This window comes from Symphalangus syndactylus, chromosome 19 (genome assembly GCF_028878055.3).
Source record: "Symphalangus syndactylus isolate Jambi chromosome 19, NHGRI_mSymSyn1-v2.1_pri, whole genome shotgun sequence".
In the NCBI taxonomy this organism is placed as follows: Eukaryota; Metazoa; Chordata; class Mammalia; order Primates; family Hylobatidae; genus Symphalangus; species Symphalangus syndactylus.
The window spans coordinates 16,225,198-16,245,876 of record NC_072434.2 but is presented as its reverse complement, the minus strand read 5'-3'; the positions used below and the strand labels follow the sequence as shown (position 1 = coordinate 16,245,876).

General features: G+C 45.1%; 1 protein-coding gene across 4 annotated transcripts in view; it reads left to right on the top strand.

Annotated features, from left to right (window-relative positions):
• IL19 (interleukin 19) overlaps nt 1-19,959 on the top strand; it is a 68,558-nt gene extending 48,599 nt beyond the window's left edge. For 2 of the 4 annotated variants that reach the window (XM_055233874.2, XM_055233873.2), the window contains 3 exons: nt 14,370-14,515; nt 14,667-14,732; nt 16,824-17,237. In XM_055233874.2, coding sequence (XP_055089849.1) covers nt 14,370-14,515; nt 14,667-14,732; nt 16,824-17,237 — 626 coding nt within the window. Of the gene's footprint in view, nt 1-11,828; nt 12,104-14,369; nt 14,516-14,666; nt 14,733-16,823; nt 17,238-17,983; nt 18,059-19,509 lie in introns of those variants that run through there. The other 2 variants (XM_063613666.1, XM_055233876.2) reach the window with 2 other exon arrangements.
• Nucleotides 19,960-20,679: the final 720 nt, after the last annotated feature.

Below are 20,679 nucleotides of genomic sequence, written 5' to 3'. Positions count from 1 at the left end.
TCTTTCTTTCTTTCTTTCTTTCTTTCTTTCTTTCTTTCTTTCTTCTTTCTTTCTTTCTTTTTCTTTCTTTCTTTCTTTCTTTTTCTTCTTCTTCTTCTTCTTCTTCTTCTTCTTCTTCTTCTTCTTCTTCTTCTTCTTCTTCTTCTTCTTCTTTCTTTCTTTCTTCTTTCTTTTTTTTTTTCTTTTTTTCTTTTTTCTTTTTTTTTTTTGAGACAAGAGTCTAGTTCTGTTACCCAGGCTGGAGTACAGTGGCACGATCTTGGCTCACTGCAACCTCTGCCTCCCAGGTTCAAGCAATTCTCCTGCCTCAGCCTCCCGAGTAGCTGGGATTACAGGCGCCCGCCACAGCACCCAGTTAATTTTTGTATTTTTAGTAGAGATGGGGTTTCACTGTGTTGGCCAGGCTGGTCTCGAACTCCTGACCTTGTGATCTGCCTGCCTTGGCCTCCCAAAGTGCTGGGATTACAGGTGTCAGCCACCACACCCACCTTTTTTTTTTCTTTTAAGGGATGGGTCTTGCTGTGTTGCTTGGGCTGGCCTCAAACTCCTGCGCTCAAGCAATCCTCCTGTCTCAGAATTTAGCATTTCTTAACATCATCTTAACCCACACTGTTCAATATAATAACCTACTAGCCACAAGTGGCCATCCAAATTTAAATTAATTACCGTTAAAATGTAAAACTGGGCTGGGTGCAGTAGCTCACGCCTGTAATCCCAGCACTTTGGGAGGCTAAGGCAGGTGGATCACGAGGTCAGGAGTTCAAAATCAGCCTGGCCAATATGGTGAAACCCCATCTCTACTAAAACTACAAAAATTAGCCTGGTATGGTGGTGTGTGCCTGTAGTTCTAGCTACTGGGGAGGCTGAGGCAGGAGAATTGCTTGAACCTGGGAGGCAGAGGTTGCAGTGAGCCAAGATGTGGCACTAACTCTACCCTGGGCGACAGAGCAAGACTCCGTTTCAAAAAAAAAGGAAAACTCAGTCCTCAGTTGCAATAGGCACATTCCAAGAACTCAATAGCCATTTGTGGCTAGAGGCCACCATATTGGAGAGTTCAGATTAGAGAACATGTCTGCCATTAGAGAGAGATCTTTTGGATAGATTTTTCCTGGCCTGTGTAGAGACTCAACACTATTACAAGCAACTTATATCTTTCACTGGCCGCTTATTGAGCACTTACTTTTGCCAGAAACTGCCAGGTCCTTTATAGGAATTATCTCTAATTCTTGCAAGGAAAGACTAAGAGAAGCTTGAATAATTTTCCAAGGGTCGCAGTTACTAACAGTGTACCTAACATGTAAACCTGTGTCTATCTAACCCCAAAGCCTGAATTCTCAGGTGGGTCTCATATCTCCTGCGACTGGGCCATACCCCTTTCCTTCTGTACTTGTGAAGGATTCTTTTCATATTCAACCATGGAGTCTTATATTTATACCTCCTAAATTTTATCTTGTTGGATTAAGCTTATTGCTCCAGATTGTCAAAATATTTTAGGATCCTCATCCTGTCATTCCATATGCTCACTCGCCTTCCAAGCTTCATGTATTTAGTGACTTTGATAAATATGGCCCCCCTAAACTTCATCTGAGTGATCGATAAAAATCATTGCTAAGACAAGGGAAAGGATGAAGGCCTGTGGTCCGCTATTACAAACCCTCCCACTTGAGGTTGACATCAGTTTACCAGTCTGTAACCTTCAAGATACCAGCATACCAACCCATTTCTATTCTTATCTCCAGATTCTGAGGGATATGTTCTATATTTGGAGCCTAAAGAGCTACTAGCACCATCTAGAATCATATGCTGGTTATAACTGACTTCCAGATGTTAGCCAAACAATGTTTGCTTCTAACCAAACATAAGGGCCAGAAGGATCAAGATATTGGCACCCGTGTTGATGCTTGTCATTTCCACTTAGCCCTCCTTGCTGCGCTCACCTCTAAAGTGATTTGATAATCTGTTGCTGAAAAACAAACCATCCCACAACAGCGGCTTCAAATAATAGCAATCATTTACTTGCTGATGAATTTGAAATGTGGGCATGGCTGGGTGAGAACAGTGGGCCTCTACTTTACTGTGGCATTGGCTGAGATTAAAGAACAGCTGTGGACTGGCACAGTGAGATTCCTCTAGCACAACTCTGAGAGTCTTGTCAGCTTTTCTCATGGCTTCCTGCCGCCCCCTCCCCACCCCACTTTCAAACTCTGCCCATATTGACCAACATGTGTTTCCCACAATGTGCCATCATTGACCATCTCTAGGGCTCCATCCTGTGTGCCTGTCCTTTTCCATGTATCCTCAAAGACTCAGCCAAGGTGTCACCTCTACCTAGAAGCCTTCTGTGATATCCCCTGCCCCACACAACTTGGTTTGCATTACTGTCTCTCTATTGTGTTCCACAGCACGCTTTATTTTCCCTTTTCAAAGCACTTATCCCACTGTAATGGATTATCCTCTGTTTGCCTGTCTTTCCCACGAGATTCTCAGCTCTTCAGGGGATGAAATTGTTGTCATTTTGCATCCCCAGACCATAGCATAGTGTATAAGATATAGTGGGTGCTCAATCTGTTGAATCAATGAGTGATATGATGATGACAGGTTCTGGAAGTTAAAATGATACTATCGAAATACCAGATTAGCAACAGGACCTGGCACCTGTAAAGAGCCACAGTGAAGCAGGTTCTACTGGACATAAGATTAAGTGAGTTCAAGTCCGTAAAGCATGTGGAGTAGTGTCTCACACATAGTAAGCGCCATATAAGCAATCGTTGCTGCTGTTATCATTGTTACGATGCCTGCGGCTTTCAGGTGTAGAGCTGTCTTTGCCAAAAGTTCTTTTTGCTCTCCCATTAGGGTTTTTCTTTAACAGGGACCTTGGACGACCTTGGCACTTCCTCCTCCTCTGGGAGTTCCCTGGGAGGAATCCTCTGGAAGAGAAAGTGTGTTCAAGACTAACAGAGTCTGCATGTGTTTTTCTCTTGGCAAAGGCTCAGTCCCTGCTCTAGCGCCATCAGCTTCACTCCTATTGGCTTCCACTGCAGCAGGTGGATGCAGGGATCACCACCTGCCAGGTGCTTCTAAGCTTCCCCAGGCTCAGCAGGGTTAAGGAAATGGAGAAGTGAGTTCAGGGGCAGAGTGCTCTGGTATGCCGCCACCCTGGGATCAACAGCTTCCGTCCCCCAGGATGTCCTTTGTGGGAAGGCTGGAAGGAAAGCCGCCCACTGAAATGAAAGCTCCTTACACTTTGGGAGAGGGTTTGGTCTGCACCTTAATTTGGAGGAGGTGTCCAGGTTCTTCAAGTTCCCGCAGGCCTTGTTCTTGCCCTGCCTTTCTGGGGTAGCCGGAAGCTGACAAGTCCCAGAGTTCTCTCATCATGTCTGTGCCCCACCCTGCCTGGAATTTGGAGAAACTGGAGCACGGCAGTTTTAACCTGAACTGTGATTAATATTTGGTGCTGGGAAAGCTGGGGGTTCTGGGCTAAGCCTGAAATTATTCTGGGCAAGGGGGAAAGGGAAATTTCCAAGATGCCCTCGAGAGAATGAGCGGGGCAGGGTCCTGGGTAAGAGGCTTGCATGAAGGGGAAATGGAGAAGGGCAATGGGGAAACACCTCCGGGTAGAAGGGCTAAGAAGCAAGACAAGTGGGAAAGGCAGCTGCAGGGCCCACGAAGAGCCATAGCTATGGGCAAAGTTGGCACAAGAATCCTGGAGGAGAATGCTGGAGGCTAGTGGGTGATATGGAGGAAAGAATGGGGTTGAGATGTTCTACTTGTGCTCCTCTGCCATGTCTCAGGTTAAACCTCACTTCCTTAGAGAGGCCTTTCCTGATCCTCATAACCCTCATTCCACTCTGGAGTCAGTTTCCGTGGGTCCAGATCTCAGCTCCTCACTTACAAGCTTGACAACCTTGTCCAAGTGTTTAAACTCTTTTAACTTCAGTTTTATCAATCTGTGTTACGTGGCTAAAGATAGTACCTTCTCACAAGGTTGTAAGGATTAAATAAATTAATATATTGAAAATGCTTAGCACAGAGCCCAGGTCTTGACTGGTGAGAGTGATCATGACAACTGTTTAATGGCCTGTCTCTCCTACTACTGTGAGGTCTGTGGGACCGGGACTATGCTGTCCACTTTGGTGTCCCCCAACGCTTCGGTGTCCCCCAATGTGTAAGTGACCAGGGTGGGCTCAGGTGGTTGCGGCCCTTGTGGGGGTTAGGGTCTAGAGTTATATTTCACTGCATGGGTCCTTTCTTTTTCTTTCTTTCTATTTTTTTTTTGAAATGAAGTCTCGCTCTGTTGCCTGGGCTGGAGTATAGTGGCGTGATCTCGGCTCACTGCAACCTCCACCTCCCAGGTTCCAGTGATTTTCCTTCCTCAGCCTCATGAGTAGCTGGGACTATAGGCATGGGCCACCATGCCTGGCTAATTTTTGTATTTGTAGTAGAGACGGGGTTTCTCCATGTTGGCCAGGCTGGTCTCAAACCCCTTGCCTCAAGTGATCCACTAGCCTTGGCATCCCAAAGTTCTGGGAGGCATCTGCCACTGCACCTGGCCTAAACATTTTTTTTCTAGGTGATCCAAGTTAGAAAAGACACCAAGATGGCTGGGTGTGGTGGCTCACGCCTGTAATCCCAGCACTTTGGGAAGCTGAGGTGGACAGATCACGAGGCCAGGAGATTGAGACCATCCTGGCAAACATGGTGAAACCTCTTCTCTACTAAAAATACAAAAAAAATTAGCTGGGCATCGTGGCGTGCGCTTGTAGTCCCAGCTACGCAGGATGCTGAGGCAGGAGAATGGTGTGAACCCGGGAGGCGGAGATTGTAGTGAGCCGAGATCATGCCACTGCACTCTAACCTGGTGACAGCGAGACTCCGTCTAAAAAAAAAAAAGACACCAAGACACCAAGATTATTCCTGGATAGAATAACTGTGGATGACCATTTTTCTTTCCTTCTAGTTTTTTATTCCATTATCTATTTTATTTTTGTGTTCTCTATAATTTTTCCATACCAAAGCAAGGATTACTTTTCTAATGGCTGAGAAAAGAAAATGTTATTAAACAAACATAACACTCTCCATTGTCTGGAGGTGAGGAGCCATCACTGAAGGATAAGAATGGGTAAGAAATGCAGGGAATAAATAGTGTGTGATGGGAAGGCTTCTCAGCCTTCCAAGGCCTGTTGGAGGTTTCACAGGATGTTCCTGCTGAGGGAATTATCAAAGCTCAAAGCCATGGGGGTGGAGGCCCTGCTCTCACTAGAGCAGCAACAGCCCCTACCTTTAGTGAGCACATCTGCACATTCCAAGTTTAATCATAGCTCCTTATAGTTTCTTATAAGCAGAGATGTTCCTAAAGGACAGGGGTTCCTCCTCCTCCTCCTGCTTTCTGGGCATGCCCTACTCTCTAATGGAGTAGTTTCCAATAAATTTGCTTCTGTGTTTGTGCTGCAATTCTTTCTGGTGTGAGATCTAAGAACCCACTCTTGGGGTCTAGATTGGGATCCTCTTTTCTGTCAATATCTTGAGTATGTGACCGTAAGAAATGTTAGAAATTGAAGGGAAAGGTACATAAACATTTGAACCCAACACCATTCTCTGGTTCTCCCAGAGACACAAGGCTAAGGAGAGTAGGACTCTGCCTTCTCCCAAAGCTGATGCCTCCCTGGGCCAATGTGGGTGACACGTTGCCTAGAAAGAGGTGCCGTTGTGATGTTTATGTTGGTGGGATGGGAGAAAGAAGTAACAGGTTTGTATGGAGTGTTATGAAAGAATTAAATCTTAACCTTCCATTGGGTTAAGCTGATGGAAACAACCATGGCAAAGGACAGACTGAATATCTTTTTATTCTCTCTATAGAAAATAACAGTAAAAAAAAAAGTATTGACATAGAAGAAGGAAACAAAAAGTTGTCAGGAGTTAATCAATAAAAATGTTTTTTTTTCTGGATTTTGTGGTGTTTGTGGTATTTGTTAGCGTTTATGAATTTGTAATTTGTTGTAATTTCTCTTTCTAAATAAACATTTACTTTTGTCTCTAATTTTGTATTCTATTTTTGAATTCATTTTTTTTTCCCCAGACAGGGTCTCACTCTGTTGCCTAGTCTGGAGTGCAATGATGCAATTATAGCAGACTGCAGTCTTTAACTTCTGACCTCAGGCAATTGTCCCACCTCCTCAACTTCCTAACTACAGGTGTGCATGAGGACTACAGGCAGGCATGTGACAGCACACGCAGCTTTTTTTTTTTTTTTTTTTTTTTCAGAGATGTGATCTCGCTTTGTTGCCCACACTGGTCTCAAACTCTTGGCCTCAAGGGATCTTCCCACTTCGGCTTCCCAAAGTGCAGAGATGACAGGTGTGAGCCACTGTGCCCAGCCTGAATTCAATTTCTTAAAAGGACCCTCTCCACTCAATTGTATGAGCTATAGCAGTGGCCAGATTTAGCAAATACAAATACAAGACACCCAGTTAACTTGGAATTTCAGGTAGATAAACACTGAGATGTTTTCGTCTGAAATTAAAAGTTAAATGTGCATCTTGTATCCAGTGGGAATATAAAAAAGGAAAGTAGTGGTCAACTCAACCAGGGTTGAAGTGGGGAGGAGGAGGGGCGTGGGGAGAGGAAAGGAAGAGTGGAGAAGTTTCACAAAGGAAGTCACACCGGAGCTAGGTTTTGAATGTTAGGTTGGTGTTTGCAAGGTAGAAGAGGCAGGAGAGCTTTCTAGGTGAGATGAGCCTGTGAGGTGTGGGAGATCTGCAAGAGAGATGAGGTGGAAAATGTAGGCAAGGTCCAGGCTGTGATGGGTCTGGATGCTGTGGGGAGCAGATTTTCTGCTACTGGGAGGCCCCAGGGCGTTATGCTGGGAGTTTTAGACTGGAGAGTTCCAAGACTGGATTTGCATTTTAAAAAGTCCACCTGTCTAGCGAAGAGTGGATTGTTCAGGAGAGGAATGGGGAGGCATCAGTTGGGCTGTTTCCATTACTATCCCTCCATCCCATCACCACTGGGGCTCTTTCATAACACTTGAGCTACAGAGCCCATTGATATAAGATGTGTCACCCAGGGTCTGAGGCTTTGAACAGGCTTTGACTGAGATCCCTGTGGGCAAAAAAGGAGTAGGAGAAGGAAGTCCAAGCTGAAGCAGCATAGGTGCCCAATGTGGTTTTGTGCTTCCCTCCCCAGGAGCACAGGTGTGGCCAGTTTGGATTTCCTTAGGTCATCAGCTTCCTGGGTAATGACAAGTCAGAACAGTGTGGCTTGGGAGAGTTATGTCACCTCTGCTGAACAGGCTTGAGGTCCCTCACAAGTCTAGGTTCCTTTCCACTCCACCTAATCCCAGAGTGAAAGGGCAGCATGGGGTTAGAAAGGGCGTTGCGCCAAAGATAAGGAGATAGAGGTTTGAGAGCAGTCGTGCTACTTCCTTGCTGTGCAATGGAGGGCTGGTTCACTTCTCTATTTCTTCATCTCTGTAATGTGAACATTGAACTGAGTTCTCTCTGTTATATTTTCTGACTCTCATTTCCAAATATCACAACAAAGGAGAGCCAACCCCACTGAAAATGAGGAATAAAAGAGAGAGAAAAGATAAAAAAACAAAAACAAAACAAAGGAGAAACTTTTCTAGGTTTAAATTTCCCAGGTCTTTTTCTCATCTTTTTTGTTGTTTTATTTTCAAAGCTATACACAAGTTCACACATATCTTTATGATCTAGATATATTTACCAAGACATTTAAACATTTATATATTGTTTTAAAATCCCTATTAGCTTCCCAAATAAAATACCCATCCATCCATCATTATCAGTTTTATATATATATATATATATATATATATTTGAGATGGAGTCTTGCTCTGTTGCCCAGGCTGGAGTGCAGTGGTGCGGTCTCTGCTCACTGCAAGCTCTGCCTCCCAGGTTCACGCCATGTAGCTGGTATTACAGGCGCCTGCCACCACATCCGGCTAATTTTTTGTATTTTTAGTGGAGACAGGGTTTCACCATGTTGGCTAGGATGGTCTGGATCTCCTGACCTCGTGATCTGCCTGCCTCGGCCTCCCAAAGTGCTGGGATTATAGGCGTGAGCCACTGAGCCCAGCCTATATTTCTTTCTTTTACAAATTCGTTCTCAGTCATACTTCTTAGTGTTTTATAGTCCTCATAATGATAGGTTCTTTCTCAAATCTAACCAAAATTACTCATATAGATCTAATGCATTTCATCAAAATCCTGAAATAGGGCCACACATTGCTCAACTCCATGGAGCCTCATTCCCATAGAAGGCAATAGGCACGGTACCCTCTGGAATTATGCAATTTTTGTATGCGCTCAGGACTCAGTACTTAGGAATGGACAGGATCCACTCCTTTAAGGGAAGGAAATTGCCCTGGCATCATGAAAAATTCATGAGGTTGGAGTGCATGTTAGGTGGGGATAAGGAATTGGAAGACATGAGAGAGTTGTGTCCAGAACATGTCAAACTCAGAGCATTCTCCGTTCTGGCTCGCCAATCTCCCTTCACATTCTTTCCGCTTCCCTACTTAACAAGTGGAAAATTGAGCTCTGATATCTCAATGGTGGGTCCACTGGTCCCAGAAGTCCCAGTTCTAAGGTGAGATGCAACCTTATGTCTGGAGACCAGATTCATAAATTAATTGCAATCCTGGGAAAGATGCCATTCTATCTCAATCTATATTCTTATTTTTGATATTAGGGGTCAGGCAGCAAGGCTTAAGATGAAGAGAACAGCCGGGCGCGGTGGCTCACGCTTGTAATCCCAGCACTTTGGGAGGCCAAGGCGGGCGGATCATGAGGTCAGGAGATCGAGACCACGGTGAAACCCCGTCTTTACTAAAAATACAAAAAAAAAAAAAAATTAGCTGGGCGCGGTGGCGGGCGCCTGTAGTCCCAGCTACTCGGAGAGGCTGAGGCAGGAGAATGGCGTGAACCCGGGAGGCAGAGCTTGCAGTGAGCCAAGATTGCACCACTGCACTCCAGCCTGGGCGACAGAGCGAGACTCCGTCTCAAAAAAAAAAAAAAAGATGAAGAGAACTTGGCCAGACGTGGTGGCTCACGCTTGTAATCTCAGCTACTCGGGAGGCTGAGGCAGGAGAATGGCGTGAACCCGGGAGGTGGAGCTTGCAGTGAGCCGAGATAGCGCCACCGCACTCCAGCCTGGGAGACAGAGAGACTCGGTCTCAAAAAAAAAAAAAAAAAAAAAAGATGAAGAGAACTTATTTCTTATTGTTCCCTCTTCTTCCTGATTTAGGAGCTCTAAAGGGAATTGTAAAATTGATAATAAATGTCATCATTTTCACGTTGCTTATTATGTGCCAGGCACTGTGCTGAGGACTTATGTGTAATCACTTCATCTTCATGCTGTGCCTACGTGGTGAATGTGCAGTAGACATGATGTGTACCATTTTACAGAAGAGTAAACAGGCACTGAGATTAAGTGGCTTGCCTTCAGTCTGACAGCCATAGAAAGCAGAGCCAGTCAACCCAACTTCCAGTACCAGCGATTATGGTACACTGCATGCTGGAAGCGGAGCTATAAACACATCACTTATTTCCCTTCCCCTGCAAGCTTCCTCATAAGACATATTTGCCCTGAAATGAAAGCTGGGTCAGAACATATAGTCTGAGCACAAGGGGTGAATGTGGGGTGAGACTCAGCACGGACAGCGTTGCAAATCCCCTTACATATGCGGCTGGGCTCTGAGCTGCTCTTCTCACATGTGCAGAGGGGCTCTGAGCCAGGCAGCACAGGCCCTGCTGGGAAAATATCACCCACCTCCCTCCATCCGACCCCTCTGGGGGAAACAAGGGTTGGGGTAGGGGAGATTCTCGAGGTCAAGAGTAGCTCTTTTCCCCTCTCCAAAGGAGCGGAAAGATGTCCATTAGCTCCTAACAAATGTGTCTTCTCCTTTTCCAGGTGCGTGGCACACAGGATAGAAATACATAATATTTATTAAGGAGTACTTACTATGATACAGGTTCTTTAGTTCATTCAAATCCTCAGTTTATTTTACCTATTTTATGGAGCTTCAGAAAGGCTTTAAGTAGCTTTTCCAGTGTCTATAGACCCAATGCATTTCATCCAGACTCTGCAATAGGGCCACATATTGCTCAACTCCATGGAGCCTCATTCCCATAGAAGGCAATAGGCATGGTACCCTTTCTGAGCCAGGCAGAGAGGGTACCTGCCTGGCCATACCCTCATCTTATTTCCTTAATTGTTTTCTTTCTTCTTTAAGATATAGCTGATTAATCATTATTATGAAATGCCTCTTTCTTCTGGGTCTTGACATGCAGCTTCTAGGAAAAATGATAAACTCCTCATCTCCATGCAAATGAGAATTTTTTTGCAATTCTATGTTCATACAGAAAAATCCAAGTTAGGTCACTTTCCTGAGAGCTGTGGCATGCTACCAAGAAGAGAAGGGAGACAAGAGAGAAGAGAAGAGAGCGAGCCAGGGTTTAAATCCAGAACTACATCGTGAACCACCATAGTCTACCACTTCCCTCAACTTATCATTTTATTATGTCCAAGATGCTGGACCACAAGACATCCAGTCCCTGGGGTTTCTTTCCCTTGCACCTGTCCCATAAAAGGCCCCGATCCTTCCTGTCCCTTTTCCTTCTCTGCCGGTGCCCTGTGGCCCTCTCTGTCTCCCAAATCTGGCTGCAGGAGCAGGGTTTGTACCAGCCCAATGGGGTCTCATAACTGCACCTCATCCCGAGGTCACTTCATTTGGTTAAAAATAAGCTCCATTTATTCTGGGAGTCTGTGTTTGGGGATGTCAAAAGACAAAATTACAACACATTTAGTTTAAAGATCTTAATTGGCTTTTATTTGCGATTCTAGAAGCAGGCAACATCCTATTTTATAAAAATAGAACGAATGGTCCCACGAGCTGACAGAGGAGCGTGGTTTTATAGGCAGACAAGGGCTGGAGGAAGCAGAAACAGTGAACAAAAAGCAGATTGGTCATTTTAAAGTTACTTTCCTCGTAAAGGTTAGAGCAGAGGAGACTTCCTTATATGCTGGCTAAAACTGGCTTGTTTGAGGATTTGGCTATTATCTTTCTCTCTCCTGATTTCTCAGAAGGTTAGATAAACAATTTAGTTTCAGCTTGGTGGTGTGGAACTTCATTCAGCTTGAGCAACTCCATTTAGGTTTGGCCTATTGGCCTAGTGCAGTAAATCAGTCCAAACCAATCACCCCCTGGAAATTGTATTTAATGGGAAGAAACTGTTTATACCCCATCTTTTCATTGCCCCAAACCTGATCCCTAGAGAACTTCATGGTAAAGAGTTTATGTAAAAAGGTAATTTAGATAGAGAGTCTTCTAGCCCAAGAATAAGGATTTCAGGTCCTGGCTCTGCCACCGGCTGCTCTTAAACCTCTCTTCTTTCCAGTCTCATTTTCTCTCTCTCTGCATTAATCAAGAATGAGAGAACCCTCCAGGGGACAAGATGAAGGGGAAAGAGATGATGTGCAAAGAAATCCTTGCTTTATGAGGGGAAAAAGTGTTCCTCATGAAGTTCAACAAAATGATGCAGGTAAAGCAGTTGCTAGCACCTGGCACATGGCAGACACTCATAGCTGCCTGAGGCATAGAAGAACTAGATCATGCGGGGAGCCAGAGGCACCTGCAGAGCCTCATGGGCTGGCTGCTGCAGGGTGTGGCTGATTAAGAGTGCTTTTGTGAGTTGGCCTGCAGGGTACAGTTGGTAACGTGCCACAGCTCTCAGGAAAGTGACCTAAGTTGGATTTTTCTGCATGGACACAGAATTGCAAAAAATTCTCATTTGCATGGATATGGGGAGTTTATTTTTCCTAGAAGCTGCATGTCAAGACCCAGAAGAAAGAGGCATTTCATAATAATGATTAATCAGCTATATCTTAAAGAAGAAAGAAAACAATTAAGGAAATACGATACTAAGAAAACAAGGGGAAAAACAATCTCCCCAAGGTGGATCCACCCAGCAAACCTTGACAGCATTTCCTCTTATCCACCTGAATAAAAATGACCAGCCCTTTCCAAATGGCAGAGAGCACTGAGAGGAGACGCAAGGAGCAGCCCGCAAGGACCAAGTGAGAGGTGAGGCTCATGCTGTCCGTTGTCAGGGGCTCATATGCACCGCCATCCTAGCCCTCCTCCTTCACGGCCGCAGGGAGGTGACCTGTTACCATTGTGTATGGCTATGATGTTCCAGATGCTGGGCATTTGGTAGAATGGGAAGGGGTATTCTATAGAAGAGATGAATTTTCTAGTATCTTATTTTCAATGAGAAGAGATAGAGAGTGGGAAAGAAGGAGCGAAGGAAGGAAAGGTCAGGGATCTGATGTGTTTACTATTGCTTTTTTGTTCCAAGAACTGTGTTGGGCACTTTATAATGTGTTATCATTGTTTAATCCTTTGCAATGTGAAATATCTTTTTAAATGTAAGGAGCACCACTGGTTCAGAAATGGGTTCCTGTCTGTCTGGTGTCAGGGGAGCTACTGGGATCCCAGGCTGTGATGTCGGAGGGAAACGATGCCGTTAGTGGGGTGGAGTAGCAGTAAAGATAGCCAGCTCAGGGACCGGCCCGCCTTCTGCCAAACCCCAGCTTGGGCAGGTTACTTCATTTTCTTGGTAAAATGGGAACAGAAACAGAGCCTACTTCACAGGGTGGTTGTGAGCATTAAATGAGAAAATTACGTAAAATTCTTGGGACAGTGCCCAATGTACATGGCACGCAGGATAAATGTTACCTACTACTAATATCTGAATTAGCCAAGATGTCTGGAATTGCCTCACCAAGCTAAGGGAGACATCTTTCTCCTCCACAAAATGCACAAGTCTCCTGGCATGGGATGAGCAGGCAATATCCCACTGCTTCTGAGAGTTACCTTGACAGAAGAAAAACCGCACTCTCTTTCTTGGCTTTCTAGAAGCACCCCAGTAGCCTTCTGAGGGGACAGAGCTCTGGGGGACTCTCTACAAACTTCCCTGGCAATGGGGCCCATCCTTGTTTAGACAGAAAGAAAGGTTGATAAAAGAGAAAAGGAGCTCTTTGGCCTAATGACTGCCACGTGGTAAGGTCTCGACATACACCTGTCTATCCCCTGGGAATGATGCCCAGTTAAGGAGAGACAAGGTGAAAATGGTTTCTAAACAGGATTTGCTGTTTCCTGGCTTTCCAGAGAAGGAGCTGGGAATCTTGAGGAAGGCATGGGGTGTAGGGGCAGCTGGAGTTCACAGTCACACGTGTGAGTTACAGCAGCTCTAACTATAGCTCTGCAGTCCTTGCAGCTGGCTCCCTGTGTCTGATGCCCTCCTCTCCTCCACAGCCACACATGATACACTTACCTTGGCACACACAGCTGTAAATGGGAGATCTCAGTGGGCACCATGCAAAGTGCATAGCAGAGGGCTGCTCTCGTCACATGTGTTCTCATAAGACGTGCGTTAAGGCTAAGCTCTATTTATAAGCTTGTGAAATGTGGGTGAAAGCAGAGATAACCCCACAAGCTGTACCATTATATTTTATGCACTTTTCTCCGTGCACATTATATGGCACAATACAAAGTGATTAAATGAAGAAGCAGCAAGAAAGACAGAGGCAAGAAGGGTAAGAGAATGAGAAGAGGTGGTCAACTTCTCATGGTCTAGCCCTGGCTATGAAGCAACTAGCTGCAAACATGCCCCTCATACCCTTTGGCTCAGCGGGTGACCGACGGGAAGTTACCAAGCTGCCCTCTACCATTGGCATCTTCCCCTAGCTCCTCATTGTGGCTAATTAGTTCTTGAAGATGCCTTGTGCCTCCCTTTCCCATCCTCTCCAGAAGTTGAAATCTCCACAGCTGGCTTCAAACAAATGATTTTAAGCAGATACACTCTTGAGGTTTATAATAAAAGAGTGTTACTTATTTCGGGGGCGAACATCAAAAACCAAGTGTGTTTTTATGGTTTTTCACATCTGTTGCCGAATTCCTAGGGCATCTTACCAACCTTGCTTTTCCTATTTAATTTATTAAAAGCAATGCTTTTCACCCCTGTTGACAAAGTAGGCTGTGTTGAGTCATAGGAGAGTGATATGCACACCAGTATGCTTCCTGGGACTTAAGAGAGTGGTGTATCCTGTTTTCTGGGGTGGAGGTGGGGGCATGGGGCGAGGGTGGGGAAGAACTCATATCCAGTTGACTCAAGAAAACCAGAGGAGATACATACCCTTGAAACTCCTCAAGGCTGAAGTGTTTAGTGTTGTTTTCTTGTATTCCGCCTGGCCTGCCTTCGAGGCTGGAAGGGGGTGTCAATCAGGGGTCTTCTTTTTCATTGCCCTCCACTCTTGGCTGGACAGCTGACTTCCTCCGCTTTCTGCAGGCATGAAGTTACAGTGTGTTTCCCTTTGGCTCCTGGGTACAATATTGATATTGTGCTCAGTAGACAACCATGGTCTCAAGAGATGTCTGATTTCCATAGACATGCACCATATAGAAGAGAGTTTCCAAGAAATCAAAAGAGCCATCGTGAGTACGGGTTGGTGTAAAGGTGTGGGTGACGGGGTGTGCCTCCCCTTACATCTTAGCTTGAAAATGAGTTCCTTCTCATTGCCTTTTGCATCTCAGATGAACATAGGATATCGATTGCTTATGTCTGTTCTTATGTTTCCCTCCACAGCAAGCTAAGGACACCTTCCCAAATGTCACTATCCTGTCCACATTGGAGACGCTGCAGATCATTAAGGTATTGGCCTGTGTCTGCTTTTTCCAGTATTTTTATCTTCATATCTAAATGGCTCTGGGCTGAGAAAGAAATCCCTACCTTGTCTCCTTCTCTTTCCTAATCTCCAATGTACTCTAAATGCACCAGGCTTCTTTGTCAGATGATGTGCTAGGGCACGCTAGTGTCCCAGGGACATGTAACCCCTGGGAGGAATTAAAGAAGTGCTGCTTCCTAGAGAGTGATTGGGGGTGCCAAGTGTTCAGAGGGGATTAGGATTTCTGTGGCTTAGGGGTAATTTTGGAAGGCCCCATGGAGGTATAAAAGAATAAAGGAAAATAATAGCAGCTATAGAGAGTCAACGAGATTTTTGAGCCCAAAGTTATATGATCATAAATTGTTTTAGAAAGACAGTCTGGTGCTGTTCTTACAATGGACAACATGAGGCAGGAAAGCCAGTGACAAGATCTGCCCAACCATCTAGACAGGAGGTGATGAAAGTATGTTACAAAATAGCTGGCTTACCAGGTGATCATTCATTTTACAAAAAGGCCCATGAGAGATGCCTTTAAAAGTGAGCTCCTCCAGTCCTGGGAAGTATTCTAGACAGATCCAGTTTTGGGAGGGATTTTATATGACAGAGTGTAAGGTATATTTGTATTGAGTTACTTTTTTCTCAGGTTTCTCTGCATATGTGAGAGAGAGACACACGCACCTCTTCATAATTCTTCTAAGCAGTGATTTATTTGTGGTGAAGAGATGTATCCACTTACTAAATAATATTCTAGCCAACTGTACTATAGACACATAAGGTATGACAGCTGGAAGGGACCCAAAAGACCGTCTATTCCAAAACTATCATTTTCAAATGAGGACAGTGAGACCTTGGGAGGGAGCATGACTAGTTAGTGGCAGAGTTAGGAACAGACTCCCAAATATATGCCCCAATCTTCCTATTCTTTCTCCTCTCAAGGTTGGGAAGTAGCTCATGTGGAATAAGAAAAGGAGTCAATAAGGATTCAGGCCCCTTCCCTTCCCTTCCCTTCCCTTCCCTTCCCTTCCCTTCCTCTTTCCTTCCCTTCCTTTCTCAGCCCCACCGTCCTTTTTTCTGCATTGTTCCTTTTTCTAGTACCACAGTTTTTGATAGTGCAGAGGAGTGTAACATTTTGCCCTTCTGGTTAAGGGAATCAGCAAGAGTGAAGGAAGAGAAGGGTTTTTGTGTTGCCATCTAGGAAAAGCTGACACTGGGGCCAAGGAGGCTTTGCTTCTTGGGTGAAGATGGATGTGCTGTCCCACCGTTAACCACTCCCTGCTTAGACTGAACAGTTAATCTTCTGCAGAGTAACTGGCTCTCAGGGCAGATGGGGGGCAAACTTCTAGAAGGAAACTGTCTAGCCAACTTCTCCGGGCTGTGCCTGGGAATTTAGAGACAATTTCTTTGGGACATCTGCACTCTGCAGGCTGCAGACCTACCCAAATATGCCCATTTCTGCAGCTGTCGGTCTCTCTTGCAAACCTCAGCCTCATTCCAATGACCTTTCTGGCTTTAAAAGGACAGACTACAGGAGAGCTGAGCAGTGTGGCCCAGAGTAAGGTGGCCAGAATGAATGCAATGTGATTACAGTTGGAGGAATGCATACCTAGCAGGATGACTGGCATGCAACAGCCCTTGCATGTTGGCAGATGGGAGACATAACAGAGAGGCAACTTCAGCCCCTGTAGTGTAGGGAAGTTCTTTTCAAGAAAGCTGCTCAGCCATCAGTCCTTTTAAAAAGGAGGCAACTGGTTCCTGGAAAGATTTCAGTGGAAGTTAGTGATGACATGCTAGGGATACTGTAGAGAGAATTAGCCTATGATGGATTCTGGGCCCCATCCTTAGTAAATGTATTTCTTGGCCATAGAAAAAAAGGGGAGAACTGGAATCTCTTCTTACTATTTTTGTCATAAGTAGCTTTGATGGGAATAAGAGAGGATGAACACTCTTGAGACCATTATGAATTTTTCCAAAATGACTTAGTTCTCTCATGTCTTGCTGCCCCTACTCAAATGGACTGCCCCGGTCTCCAACATAATGAGAGAAGAGGCCTCTAGTATTTCTGTAATTTGTGTTTGTAGCCCTTAGATGTGTGCTGCGTGACCAAGAACCTCCTGGCGTTCTACGTGGACAGAGTGTTCAAGGATCATCAGGAGCCAAACCCCAAAATCTTGAGAAAAATCAGCAGCATTGCCAACTCTTTCCTCTACATGCAGAAAACTCTGCGGCAATGTGTGAGTCACTGGGTCAGAATTCCAGCATCTGCTCCCCGTCTGCCCCAGGAGAGGCCAGGAAGTGCCGGCCCCCATCGGCCTCCTGATATGGTGCTTGGAGTCAAAGGAAATTCTCTGCGCACGTCCACGGGGAGAACTGTTGAGAACCTCTCCCAGTGGACACTGCTTCCCCAGGGCTCCCTGCCCGCTGACAACTCCTCAGACGGTCTCCTCCTAGATAACCCTCCTGCGGTGACCAGCTTATGTCAACATATTCCTTAGTAAGAGGCATGGCAAGGACTCCAGTTCTACTATAAGCATACCCCTGGTTTCTTTATTTCTGGCCCTTTGGTGTCTTTACATCAATAAACCTCTGGGTAGTTCCTTGGTATGGACTATCCCTAAAGGTTGCCTAGAAATTCATTGCCATCTATTCAAATCTAACATCAGAAACAAAACCAACACAAACCAACAAAAACTTAGACCAGGAGAGAACCTGGGCTCTAGCCCCATTCCTGCTAATAATTTCCTGTGAGGTTTTGTAGCAAGTGACTTTACCTCTCTGTGCCTCAGATTCTAAAATTGATAGAAGAGTTGATGGCCCCTGTCCTACTTGCATTAACATGATGATGATAATGGACTCAAATGAATTCACCTGACCAGTTGTTTAATTAATAATTTGTTAAAATTAATTATCTAATTAATAATTAATATTTAACAAATGTTTGTTGAGTGCCTACCCCGTGGGATGCAGCACTCAGAGTGGTGATAAGACAGATATGGTGCCTGCTTTCCTAGTGCTGACAGTCTGATGGGCTCTAAATGCAGAAAAAGGAAAAGGCGTGGGCAGATGCAGGTGACTCTACAGACAAGCTCTATTCTTCCGTGGCCGCTCCCACCTGAGTTTACTCATCTGACTCTCACTGTGGGAGGGAGGAGAAATGTCACTTCTCATGCGGGGAGGTAGGAGTAAGAGAGGGCCAGACTGGAAATGTCCTCTGATAGGAGCTTCCTCCACTTTATCACAGCAGGAACAGAGGCAGTGTCACTGCAGGCAGGAAGCCACCAATGTCACCAGAGTCATCCACGACAACTATGATCAGGTAAGATCTGGGAAGAGGATGAGGAAGATGGAAGATGAGAGGTAGATCAGGAGGGTGCCAGCCCTTCAGCCTCCTCTCCACTTAAATTCATGCATTCACTCTATAAGCAGTCATTGTGGGCAGGCCTCAATTCTCTGTGTCTGTAAAGAGAGTTTTGATCTTACCTCATTTGCTAATCCCCTGGACTCCCCATCTCCATCATTCCTACACCATTTTCTCATACCCTCATATATCAAGCCTGACCTGTATGATTTGGGGAAAGCACCCACTGCTAAAGATGGGATGACACAGAAGGAGCAAAGATCCCCCATGAAATGTGAGCTGTTACGCCTGAAACGTGTTACCTGCATGCTGTCAGTGCGATCACTACCTGCCCCCCACATATTGTGTGTAGTGATGAAGACATGGTACTTCTCGTGTTATTGTTGGTGTAAAATGCACATCTCACATGGATGTAGAGGAAGAAGCAGTGATTCTCATGGGCATAAGTTCAAGATCTTGTTAAAATGCAGATTCTGGCTCAGCAAGGCTGGGGTGAGCCTGAGTTTCTGCATTTAGATCACACTGTCAAATGATACCAATGCTTTGAACAGCAAGAGTTAGGGAGTCTGTTATGGGCTCTGCTTCTTTGTGGAGAGGCTCTGTAAGATAATGTTATAGAAATAGCTAAGAGTTACATGGTTCTTACTATAAGCCAGGTATTGTTCCAGGCACACAACAAGTATTAACATACATTTGTCCTTCCCAACAATGCTATGAGTCATTATCCGCATTGGATATATTAAGAAACTGAGGCTCGAGCAGGTGAAGTAACTAAACTAAGTTCACATTGCAACTGCATGGCAGAGGTAGGATTCAATTCCATGCTGGCTGGCTCTACAGGACGCGCTAAAAGCATGAACTCAGTCTGCTGAGGAAGGAGGTGGAATAAGGCAGGAGACTTGGGTTTCATTTCCAGCTCTGTTACTAACTGGCTGTGTGACATTGGATAGGACACTTGCTCTAGGGGCTTTAGTGCTGTAATATGTCAAATGTGGACAACACGCTCTCCCTACCCACTGTCCAGCACCTCAGGAACGAAGATGTTCTGGGATAACAGAAGCACTAAAGCAAGCTGATGTGGAGAAGAAAATCAGCAGAACTGGCCAGTAAGGCAGATTTTTTTTTTCCTGTGAAAAACAGAGGAAAAAAAAAACCTGAGGGAAAAGAATGAAGAATTTTAAAGTTCTGTTTATAAGGAGCTGACATGATTTAACAGCTTGTTTGTGAGGAAAAAAAATTGGTTGCCTAAGAGGAAAATAATATTGAGTCTGTGTGTTATGCAAATATATTTCATGACAAAAAACAAAAACAAAAACAAAACCTTGTGGGAACCAGCATATGAAGAAAGTGACTTGAAAACCATTACACAGTCTAGAAAGGTGGGTTCTTACAATGATCTCTGATTTCAGCTGGAAGTCCGCGCCGCTGCCATTAAATCCCTGGGAGAGCTCGACGTCTTTCTAGCCTGGATTGATAAGAATCATGAAGTAACGTCCTCAGCTTGATGACAAGGAACCTGTATAGTGATCCAGGGATGAACACCTCCTGTGCGGTTTACTGTGGGAGACAGCCCACCTTGAAGGGGAAGGAGATGGGGAAGGCCCCTTGCAGCTAAAAGTCCCACTGGCTGGCCTCGGGCTGTCTGATTCCACGTGAAAATAGCCAAAAAGTCTACTGTGGTATTTGTAATAAACTCTGTCTGCTGGAGGGCCTGCAGGCCATCCTGGGAATAAAGGGCTGCCTCCCCTCTAATTTATTGTGAAGACATATAGTCCATGTCTGTGATGTGAGCCGAGTGATATCCTGTAGTACACATTGTACTGACTGGTTTTTCTGAATAAATTCTGTATTTTACCTATGAATGGAAGGATATTTTCATTCAGGGAGAGTCAGTCAAGACTGAAGACAGGGTGTTTCTGACAGAGGGATGGTTGTCATGGTGACAAAGCTGAACAAGCACAGGCACAAGTAAGTAGGGAGGCCACCGGGTAGAGAGGCCAAAAGGGTACCAGCATCTAGATGGACACTGCACAGATGCTTCAGAGCACAAATGCATATCTTTCAGATTTCATATCAGATGCTTTAATGGAAAGAACAAGACCTCTGAAGTTCAACTGATCTGGTTCCAATCCTATGTGACTTTGAACAAAGCACTTAACGTTTCTAAGACTCAGTGTCCTCTATTGTAAAGTGGAGATATTAACACCAGTCCTGTATTGTTGCTGTGAGCATCGAGTAAGGAAAAGGTCTCTCATGACCTCAGCAGGGTGAGAGACAGCATGGTGCAATATAAAGATTGCCAATTCTGGGGCCACCTTCTGGTTCTAAGGCATCTCCTGCCATGAATTTTCCAGGGCAGGTCAGTACATTTCTTTGGTTCTTAGTTGTTGGTAGTGTGGATACTGACCCTTCTGGACTACCTGCTCCATATGAGTATTTATTTATTTATGGAGACAGGGTCTCACTGTCACCCAGGCTGGAGCACAGTGGCATGATTGTAGCTCACTGTAGTCTCAAACTCCTAGCTCAATCAATCCTCCCTCCTCGGCCTCCCAAAGTGCTGGCATTACAGACATGAG